The 11,085-nt window shown below is 57.0% G+C and overlaps 1 protein-coding gene across 1 annotated transcript; it reads right to left on the bottom strand.

Annotated features, from left to right (window-relative positions):
• Nucleotides 1-1,706: 1,706 nt before the first annotated feature.
• On the bottom strand, nucleotides 1,707-7,866 carry LOC132244211 (antigen-presenting glycoprotein CD1d2-like). Its single transcript, XM_059715312.1, has 6 exons — nucleotides 7,501-7,866; nucleotides 3,601-3,879; nucleotides 3,240-3,515; nucleotides 2,736-3,029; nucleotides 1,985-2,090; nucleotides 1,707-1,878 (listed from the first exon to the last, which is right to left on the bottom strand). Exons 1-6 carry the CDS (start codon nucleotides 7,568-7,570, stop codon nucleotides 1,842-1,844), a joined length of 1,062 nt encoding a protein of 353 aa, XP_059571295.1. The 5' UTR covers nucleotides 7,571-7,866; the 3' UTR covers nucleotides 1,707-1,841.
• Nucleotides 7,867-11,085: the final 3,219 nt, after the last annotated feature.

Genomic DNA, 11,085 nt, shown 5'->3' with positions numbered 1-11,085 from the left:
CCCACTGCTGTTGGTTTTCTGGGTCAATGGCTTCTACCTGTGGCCCATCCATGAGGCCTGGATGCAGGATGGCCAAGAGGTTCCTCTGGGCCCAACTTCAGCAGGCTCTTGCCCAACACTGACCTGATGTACCAGCTGTGCAGTATCCTGGCTGTGGACCCAGGTGCTGAGCACCACTATGCCAGCAGCCTGGAGCCACAGCGTGGTTGTGCTCTGGGGTAGGTGCTGGGTGTAGCTGGGTGTGGGACGATGCCCTCAGTGATGGAGAAGGGACAGACCCCTGGAGCCAGCAGCTGCCACTTGTGGCTTGGGTGTGGCAGACTCCTCCTCAAGGTCTCAGCTGTGGGGCACTGCGGGGCATGGAGGTTGCAGGGAGGGGTCATTTAGACTGTGGAGCTGGTGAGGGCAGGATGGGCAGCTCAGACACCTGTGTTCCTTCTATGCTTAATGGGGGAGCAGAGACAGCAGCCAAGAGGAGCAGAGGCAGGTGATATGGCTCCATTGCAAGCTTCCCCATGTAAGAGGAGCAATGGCAAGGGCCCTCCAGTGGCAGAAGTATTAACCCCTGGCCCTGCTTCCATTTCCATTATCCCTGGATTCACCTGCCACACGTTGATCTTATGTAATAGAATGGGATGAAAGGGAATGTACCTGGCCTAGTCACATCCCTCACTCCTGGGTTTGCAGCTGCTTGCGGTCTGCCGGCCATTGCATCTCCTGTCTGATGAGGGGGGTTTCTGGTGTTGTTCTACTCCATAGCTTCCCTGGTGCTTCAAATGTAGGCTGCCTGGGAGGGCTTTTCTGTACAGTGTGTTGTCTTGTAAAGGGTCCTATGCCCAACTTCCTGATACACCTCCACTTTTAGGGCATGTAGGGCACCAGGATATAAGCCTGGACATGGGCATTGTGGTATCCCTTCTGGCTGCAGCAGGTGTGGCCACCGTTTTGTGGTGGAGGAGATGCTGTGAGTTCCTTTCCCTCTGCTGGGGAACAAGGGGAGGGTGTCTCCAGTCCTCTTGGGCTCACCACTCTCTGTTTCTCCTTGCAGGGTCTGCCCAGCCAGCAGAGAGGAGCAGCCCAGGGCTCTACCTTCCCCCAGGGTCTTCAGTAGCTTTGGATCTCAAACTGAGCAAGACCAGCCAGGCCCAACAACCTAGGGTCTGGGGGGAAGGGGTTGGGCAGGCTAGGAGTCCAGACATCCGGGTTCCATACAAGCTCAGGGCAGGGGATGAGGTCAGGAGGGCCTGGCAGGAGTTAGAGTAGGGTTGGGCTGGGAGCCAGGATGCCTGGGTTCTCTCCTGGGTTGGGGATGAGAATGGGAGGGTGGTGGGGGCTGGCAGCCTGCACCCCTGGGTTGTCTCCCAGGCTTTGGAGGGGAGTTGGGGCTGGAAGTCGGGACACCTGCATTCCCTCCCAGCTGAGGTTCCCAAAATAAAACCCTTGGGATCAATGCAGACTCCTTCTCATTTCTTCCCTAGCTCTGCTACTGGGTAGGGGTAGGGCTAGACCCTAAAGACCTCCTGGGGCTGTAGTGGGGTGCTGCAGGGGGGTACGTGTGCCTATACTGCTCCATGTTAGTCAAGGGGGCAAAACTGTGCTCCACATTCTGGGGGTTTATTTTATGGTTTTATTTTATGGGAGACCGAGTTTCTGCACTGCCGGTGTGTGTTTGTGGGGCCTCCAGGTCATGAAACAGTGCCAAGGGAAGCTATCCACTGCTTTATTACACACATGAAATGGCCATTGGAGAAAGGAGAGACTCCTTTCTTTTCTCCTTTCGTGGACTCTCCATCTCATCTTCACATTGCTGGCAGAGCCTCAGCCAAAGACCTGGAGACAAGTCACATCATCCTGGGCCAGCTTATGTCCTGGTACCTCCTGCAAGGACAGATCCCACCATGAGTGCTGGGCCATGGGGAGAATGGGGAAACCCCTTCCTCTGTGAATCAGGAGAGGAGGGGGAGAAGGATGGAAGACAGCTCACCTGCGTCTCCACTGCAAGTATGCCATGGCTCCCACCAGCATGACCACGATGAGAAGTGTGACCAAGATTCCCACTGTCACTTTGGTTTTCCAGGGGCTTCTGCTTTCTGGAAGGCAGAGTGAAGGGAGCAAGAATCCTCCATTGCATGCTCCTGTCTGTCTCCCTGTTCTAGTCCCTGCCCTTCCCCTTGTGGGGCTGGAAGCCAGGACACCTGGTTTCCCCCCTGGGTTGGGGATGGGAGTTGGGATTGGTGAGTAGTAGCAGTGGGGGTTGGGAACCTGGGTTCTCTCCTTTCTTGCTCTGGAGGAGCTGGTTGAGGAGGTAATGAGAGCCCTCATCATCTGTCCCTGGAACACCTGGGGCAGGCAGCAACATCAAGGGGAAAGACTAGCTTTGCAGCAAGCCAGGAGAGCTCTCCAGCAGAGTTGCAGAGGCATGCTGGCATCAAAGGCTGCTGGCATGCACAGGTAAAGCTGAGGCTTGGAGCCCTCTGAGCTGGGAGAAGACCATGGGGACTTTTGGCTGGGGCGGGATTGGGCTGCCTCTCACTGAGGATGCTGTCTCCATGGATGTGCCAGTGCATGGCCTCAGTCCCTGAGTGGGGAACCTACTACACACAAGCCAGGCACATGAGGGTAGGGGCCTGGAGCTGGCCACAGGTAGCAGCTGATGCCTCCAGAGGGATCTGTCCTGTTCCCAGTGCTGAGAGCATCCCCCCATCTCCCAATGCCCAGTGCTGCCCTGCACCTACCCCAGGGTATGATGAGGTTGTGGCCCCCCAGGCTGCTGTGCTCCACATGACAGGCATAGCGGTGCCCAGCACCTGGGTCCACGGCCAGGACACTGCGCAGCTGGTAGGTCAGGTCTGCGTTGGGTAAGAGGCCAGTGGAGTTGATCCCCGGGCCTGGAGGCAACTCCTCACCGTCCCGTAGCCAGGCCACATGGATGAGACGTGGGTAGAAGCCAGTGACCCGGCAAACCAGCAGCAGGGGGAGCTCTGAGGCAGCAGGAGGCTGCTGGGCAAACACCACGGCCACTGGGCGTTCTGGGGATGGCAGAGGGGCCAGGTCAGGGCATCTGTGGCCTTAAAGACAGGAAGTGCCTCACCTCAGGAGCAGGTGCTTCTTGGCTGAGGCAAGGGCTGTATAGAAGCATCCACTGCCTGCTCCCGCAGAGATAGCTGGATATCGGGGTGGGGGGGAGGGTGGAAAGAACGGGGGAGATGGGGGCTGCATCCCAGCAGCAGGGGCCTCACCCTGCCTCTCCAGCACCTCCTTCCCATTGCGGAGCAGAATCTGCAGGTCCTGGATGCAGGTGTGGTTGAGAAAGTCTTCCAGTCCGTCAGTTAGGTCCTTGTCACGGTTCAGGCTGTCCCGCACATGAAGCGCCAGCTTGTCCTGCCGCTGAGCTACCCACTTGCCTGAGGAGAAGCTAACCAGGTCCTCACCCCCAAGGCTGGCGTTGTAAGCGCCCCGTGATGCACCGCTGGGCAGGAGCTCACAGCCCACAGAGCACTGGGTCACGAAGGGGTCTGGGAATGGGATAGGGGGTGAGCACATGAGAGGAGAAGGAGGGGGAGGGGAAGAAGAGGGAAGGGATCCTTGCATGGTACTCACAGCGTAAGCCCTCCTGCTGTACCCACACATTGACCTGGTGGATGAAGTCGGCCAGGTACAGGTGGATCAGCAGCTCCAGGTCATGCCAGTGCTCAGGGCTGATGGCGCTCTGCACCCAGGGCTGGAGGAAGCGGATGGGGCAGGTAGCGCAGTCCAGGGTGTGGGTCTCCACATCCCCCACCAGTGCCAGCCCCCACACTTCTGCCTTGCCACGTTCCTGGAAGATGGTGGTCTGCTGCAGATGCAGGCTGCCAGATCCTGTAGGCACTGGTGGGGAGGCTGCCAGGTGTAGGGGAGAGACCTAGGTGAGGGGTTTCCTGCCCTAACCTCAAGCATGGAGTGCAGGCCCCTGAAAATGGGGTAGAGCTGTGTGCACCCCACAGGACTTCCAAGATGGCTCCTTCCCATTGGCAGACCCCACAGCTTGGGGGAACATTAGCCCTGCTCCATGTCATCCTCCAGCTCCCTCTCCTTCTTCCATGCTGCAGCCTTTTTGCTGCTTCTAGGCATATCATGCCCATTCCCAAGCACTGTGGCCTTATAACTCCAGCTGAACACATGAATGCAGGGATGGACATGTTAACTCATGTAAATGTGAGCTCTGTGGGTAGGCGGAGGGAGTAGAAACTCAGCTGCATTTGAGCTCCATGTTGTAAATCATTTTCATAGAGAAAAGGGGCTGGAAGGGACCTGCAGAGGCAGCATCTAGCCCAGCCCCTGTTATGCATCACATCAGCCTAAGGGTGCACCAATAGAGATTTTGGGGGCTGAAACCAATTGCCAATTTTCAAGGAGGCATATTAGCTGCTACTGATCTGATTTCTGATACAGCTGCATCCAGCTGGTAAGTCTGTTGTGGTGGGGAGGGGGGTGGAGATCAATGCCCCCTGCAGTGAGGGAGGGAATGGGGCTGGGGTAGCCATGGCTCAGCTGGGGCAGGGCGAGTGCGGGATGGAGCCGCAGCTTGTCGGGGGTGTGTGGGGTGGCTGCTCCTGTCACTGTGTGCTGCTTATCTTGGAGCCACTCATCTGGCGCTGGTCTGCTCATCCAGTGACTCCCATTGTGGCTGCTGCCGCTTCTCGCACCACTCATCCAGAAGGGCATTGTGGGGGGGGAGGGCGCGTGTGCCCCTGGATCTGTGCAGAGCGGGGCTGGTCAGGCAGGCTGCAGCTGTGGGCTGGGGCTGGGCTGCGCTCAGGGTGGGTGGTCCTGGCACTGGGAAGATGGCTGTGGTATCCAGCAGCACTCACCCAGCCAGGATCCACCCCCCACCTCTTGCTCCTCTGGGGTCAGACCCCATTGGGTGGCACTTGGGGGGCGGGCTGCAGCCACCCTAAATTTCACCGTAGCCCCCCTGTAGCACCCTCCCAGCACCGCTGCCACCTTCTCCGACTGCAGCCCTGACCCAGCCCACAGCTGTAGCCCACTCAGCCCACCCTGCACAGATCCAGGGGCACACATCCCTCTTGGATGAATGGAAGGAGCAGTGGCAGGAGTCACTGGACAAGTGGCTCCCAGACAGATGAGTGGCTCCTGGACAAGTGGCATGCAGTGGCGGGAGCTTCCCCACCCCCTCCCCGTGCCCCCTGGACAAGCCATGGCTCCATCCCATGCCCACCCTTGCTTGGCTGGGCAGTGCCTACCCCAGCCTCAGCCCCACTCCCTCCTTCACCATGGGGCGGGGTGAACTGCCCCCACACACCCCTTCCTTTCCCACTCCCCTTTCACCACAACAGACTTACCAGCTGCACACAGCTCTCCATGCTGCTGGGCTGTGCTCCTCACTGCTTGCGTGCTGCGCTATGGGTGCATGCATGCATGGCATTTATCAGCCAAACGATCAGTCACTTCAGTCCAATTTCCGATATAGTCAATTTTCTTTATACCGGTACTGATCCAATATCAGCTTGATGTATTGGTGCACCTCTACATTAGCCACCTCTCTATCCAAACCATCCCAGACAAACCCACTGGGTGTGGAGAGAAGTGTCAATTTTTGCCTGATCTGGATACAGAAAGCAGTTTATAGCCCTGACCAAACACAAGTTCATGGCTGTAGACAGTTTAAAAAATGGCCAATCTCATAAAAATCTGACCCCTCATTGAATGAGGTATGGGATAAAGACATTTTAAAATATAGCGTCTTCCGTAACTTGTGCCTGGGAGCCCCCAGGCTGTCACTGTTTTCAGAGTGGGAGGAGGGAAAGGGAGTGTAGTGAGTTCAGTTTGGGGGTTTTAACTCCAATTCACTTTCCCCCCCCCCTTCAGCACCAGCTGGAGAGCCCCAAGAATAAGCTCCCTCCATTGCCTTTCCCCCTTCCCATTCTGAGAACAGGGTCCACTGGCATTGAGCCTGGCCATTGCTATGGGACCCTGGCTGCAGGCTCCCAGCCCAAAGCTACATTCCCCTTCCCCTGGAACCAACCGTGAATTTCTGTTTGGTTTGGGGTAATGTTGTAACTCCGAACACACTGCAGAAATTGGTCTGAGTTACAGCTGGGAGCTGCACTTCTGTCTGCATCCACTGTCTAACTGTACGTAAGGGGCTGTCAGTCCTCGCACAGCACAGACCTCACACCCTGATGTGATACAAGAGAGTGAGGACAGCCAACATCCTGCTTCTATCACAAGTTGTTACTAGACAAGAGATCCCTGGTGGATGCCATGTCCTGCTACACAGGAGGGTGAAACCCATCTGACCAAGGCATCAATTCCCTTTCTGACCCCAAACCTGGTGTCAGTCTGAGCCCAAGCAGCGGGGCAAGACCCTGGAGTCACTGAAAGGAGGAAGGGGAGCAGTGTTGGTCCCAGCTGGAGCCTGGGCACAACTCAGTTGTGCTCTCAACTCGAGCTGCTGCCAGCACCCAGTGCTGATGGGAGATGCTTGGAGAGTCCCAGCACACTGAGAAAGGAGGTTAGAAGAAGCCAGACACTGGGCAGCTCCTCACACCGCTGTGCTGGACCTAGAGCATCCTCCTCTCAGGCTGGAGAGGCTGCAGTGCCCACCAGGGAGTGGTGCTTGGCACCCCAAGCAAGGCTCTGTTGCACCTCTGCCCTGCTGGAAGCCATGGCGGCACCAGCTGCTTCCTGGGCCTGGGGCTCAAAGCCTGCATCTGGGGCTGGCCTGGGGAGGTGGCTGAGATGTGGCCTCACAGCCCAGGGGTTGGTCTTCCTGGGTCAGTGCCACTGCCTCTGGAGTTGGCCCAAGCACTGCCGCTCCCCTGGCCTTGAGCAGGGACCTGCCTTGGACCACCACCAGGTAGGGCAGGAGCTCTGCGAGAAGTGGGGTGCAGTGGCATTGTGCCCCAGTGCATTGCATTGCCTCCTGCAGTGTTGGTTACCAGCCCCAGCCCCAAACCCCCACTTGCAGCCCACAGCCCAAGCCCTAAACCTCAGCCAACTAACTCCAACCTCCAGGCCCAGCTCCCATCGCAAGCCCCCAGTCCCGTGCCATACCTCTAACCTAATCCACTAGTTCCCAGCTGCTGCCCCAAATCTCTGCCCCATCTCCAAACCCCCCAGCTCCTCACTTAGAGTAACCACATGTCCCTAATTGGACAGAAGAACCCCAAAATGGGAGCCTCAAGTCAAAATGGGTGGGGCAGGGTTGGGGGCAGAGGCAGGCCTTTGTCCTGCTCTTCCATTGTGATGAGGTGGTCACCCCAGGTCCCACCTCAAGCCCTCAGCTCCAGACCTCCAGCTGCTGTCCCCAGCTCCCACACCCCCATCCTCAAGCCCCCATCTCTCATCTCCCAGCCCCCAGCCTCAGCTGGAATTTCCCTCTGGCCCCCAGTCTGTTCCTTTCATTTCCTGACCCCTCATTCACATCTGAGAGAAGTCAGTATTAAATCCCTAGTGACTGTGTCTCATCACTATTTTGTATTTTGCAACCCCACTTACCTGCCCCTGTCCAGGCAAGGAGGAGGAGGAGGAAGAGAGGAGGCAGCATGCTCTGGGGAGCAACTCTCATGGGGATCCAAGGGATGATTGTAGCTGCTGGTGCAATTGCTCCTATGCCTCCCAGCCAGGCGGAGGAGAGGAAGTGCCTGAGTGTATTAAAATGCTCCCAGTGCCTGGGGTGCACCCCTAGGTCTCTTCGATATCATCTAATTTCCCTGCAGCCCTGTCCAGGCCAATCAGGGGGGCATGGAGGTCTGTGTCACTGTGACCCCTGGTACCAGGCTGGGTTGAGGGGCTCTACAGGCTTTGGAGGGGCTTCTGCAAGTTCCTGCTTTGAGCGCTTGCTGTTGGTGCCCCAGTCTGGGTTCCCCGCCTTTTCCCCATGGTTTCACTTCCCCTTTCACTTCCCCCAGCCTCCACAGTGTTGTTCTGCACTGCTGGGGGGGGGAGAGGAGGGGTACCATGCAGTGAATCCCCCGTTCCCCACAGCATGCCTTTCCCCCTCCTTGGGGCCAGGAAGGGGTCATTGAGGAAGGGGGTATAAAGCAGGGGAGTCTGGGAGGCAGGCAGGTGGGTAGGATCCTGGTTAGAGCTGGATTCTCTTTATCTTTTTGGTTTTTATTTCCTTTCCTTTTTCTTTGTCCTCTCACATGTCTGTCAGCCTGGTTGTCCTGGGTTACTGTGTAGGTGGGGGGCTTCAGGTAAGAGGGTGTGGATTTAACATCTCTGTTTGGAGCTGTGACCTCAAGACACAGGGTCAGGGCCTTAAGCACCTGTCACTCCTCTAGGTACTGTGATGTTTTCAAAGTGCTGCAAATGTCAGACTTCCCCAGGCTGGGGAAGATGTGGGGGTGGGTGGAGGGGGAAGATAGGCAGGAGCTTGCGGGAGGGTGAAGGCCTATCCCTTGGGCTGGTGCGGATCAGTGTGCCTGCCCCCCAGTGCCAGGGGAGGCTGTGGCCTGAAGCCTTCACTGCTGGAGGGCATGACCCACCTGGACACCTGGGTCCACAGGCCATAAACTGGGCATCTCCCAGTGCTGTTGCCAGGCAACAGCCAGCAAAAGGAAGCAGGACTAGGTGGCGGAAGGGAGCTCCAGCTTCAGCAAAAGGCCCCAGATGAGGAACTTGCTGTTGCACCCGCCCTAGCATCTCCTTCCCACTCCCCCTTGCAGGGAGAGGCTGGAGGTGAGTGTCAGTCCCTTGTAACGTCAGTCCCTCATGGCCCTGGCCTGGGGATTGGGTGGCATCAGCACTGGCCAGGCAGAACCTGGCTTTAGGACAAGTCCCACCCTGGGTAGCAAACTCCCAGCAGCTGGCTGGAGCCCCCAAGTGCCACCCAATGGGGTCTGACCCCAGAGGAGCAAGAGGTGGGGGGTGGATCCTGGCTGGGTGAGTGCTGCTGGATACCAGCCACCCCACAAGGTAGTCTGAGGCCTCCCACTTGTGGCCGATGGTGGAATACCCTGATAGCTCTGGTACCTCAGCTTGCATGGCCATGGGGGGCAGGGATGGGGACAGGGCCCTGCCAGACATCAGATCGTGCTGACCATTGCCTTCATCCCTGTGATGGCCCCTGGATCTGCCCACCACATGGCTCCTCCCCTGCCTTCCTCCAGGCCTTGCCCTCCCTGTGACAGCCCTGAGCCTCATGGCTGTGGGGTGGTGTGGGATGACAGTGGAGTTTCCCCACCTCCTTTCCCCATATTAAAAGCAGCTGATTTTGCAATGATATCATCTATCCCCTTGTTCTGGTGTTAGGGCGGGAAGCTCTGCTCCTCTTCCTCCTTTCAGTCCCAATTTGTTGTCCTCTATTGTGACCCCTCTTGTTATCATGATTGGTAACTGTATGTCTCCCAGTGAGATTTGTAAAACAAAATCTCACCTTCTTGTGCATCTTCACATTACCTCCTGTTCTGTCACTGTCCGTCCTTTTTGCATCTGAGCCAACGTTCACCTGAATTAATATAACTGCATCTGTGTGCAGGTTTCTAGCCAGAGCCAAGAACAGTCTGCAGGGCTGTGAAATGGAAGAGACATTGCCAGGCCTGGCTAACAGACAGCAACGTTGCATAAGAAGTCATAGCTTGGTTAATGGAGCATCAAGTCCATTAAAAAAGGAGAGGGCTGTTTACAACTGTGGAGTGAGGAGAGATTAGCAGGAATCAGGGAGATGACAGTAAGCCACGATGTCAATGGGCTGCCTCAGTGCTGCCTGAATGGAAAGGCTGATGCCCCCTGATTTTCACAGGTCTCACTTTGAAATGTATAGAGGTGCACTGATACATCAGTCCCGTATCGGATCGGCACCAATATAGGGAAAATTGACAGTATCAGAAATCGGCTTTTTTTGCCCGATGTGGCCTATAATGTGGCCAATAAATGTCCTGTGCACATGCAAAACCGCAGCACCCATGTGGCCAGGAGTGCAGCCCAGCAGCTTGGTGAGCAGCATTGGCTGGTAAGTCTGTTGAGGGGGGGAAGGGCTGTGGGAGGGCAGATATCGGCTGCACATCCTCATGGGCCTGGGCCATGTTGCACTTGCCACATGGATTAACAGCAGCCTGGGGAGCTGTGGCCTGATCATGTCCTGGGGTATGTGTGGAGTATAGCTGGGTGTGGGGGGATGCTCTCAGCACTGGGGAGGGGACAGACTGCACCCTGGAGCCAGAGGCTCCTACCCATAGCTGGCTCCATCCCCCTGCCCCCATGCTCCTGGCTTGGGTGTGGTGAGTTCCCCCTCAGGGGCTCGGTGGAGCAGTGAGGGGCCTCAGGGAGGGAACAGGTAGAGTCTAGGGAATCTGTGGGGGCAGGTTGGGCAGCCGGGATGCCTGGGCCCCATTTATGCTCTGTGTAGAGGGGGAGCAGAACCAGCAGAGGGTCTTTTGAGGCAGATGATGGTGCGCTGTGGTTTCACTGCTGGCTTCTACCTGGTAGGAAGAGTGAGGCCTAGGGCCCTCCTGCGGTAGAGGTATTAAGCGTTGGCCCATCTTTCCATTCCCATCATGCCTGAATTCACCCACCATGCCTTTGTCTTAAGTAGTAGAACAGGATGAATGGAACATATGTAGCCTCCGCATTAGCTTGTCACAAGGATTAGTTAGAGTCCCGTTGGTTGTCTTCAAGGGGCTCCTCCTCCCCTAAATATGGTCTCTCTGGTCCCTCTTCTTTCTTGCAGTGTAGTCCCATTATTATGATGAGTCCCACTCTGAGCCATTTCCCCTTTTAAAATCACTAGTCTGAACAATAAACACTTCTTTTGGCCTGCTTTGATCCTCCCTGAGTCTCTCCCCACCAGGAAATAGGCCTTGGGCTCTGTGGCGGGCCAGTAGGGGGCGCTTCTGTGTTGAGCCGCCCACCTCCCTGCGCCCGACCACCTTCCGGGCTCCGAGTGCCTCCCTTAGGGTGCCTCACGTTCGGCCGACCCCTTCCTTGGAGCACACCCGCTAGCCTGGGGTTCCCGTTGCCACCATCCAAGGCTCTGGACTCACTTCTGGCTCTGCGCACCTTGGAGAACACAGGCCTGATCGTCCAATGGGTACTAGACCCAATACAAGCACTTGGGGCACTTCCCCAAGTCAGGGGCTT

The sequence above is a fragment of the Alligator mississippiensis genome, chromosome 11 (genome assembly GCF_030867095.1).
Source record: "Alligator mississippiensis isolate rAllMis1 chromosome 11, rAllMis1, whole genome shotgun sequence".
In the NCBI taxonomy this organism is placed as follows: domain Eukaryota; kingdom Metazoa; phylum Chordata; order Crocodylia; family Alligatoridae; genus Alligator; species Alligator mississippiensis.
Note: the sequence above shows the minus strand (reverse complement) of the source record. Positions and strands in the feature narration are given on the sequence as shown.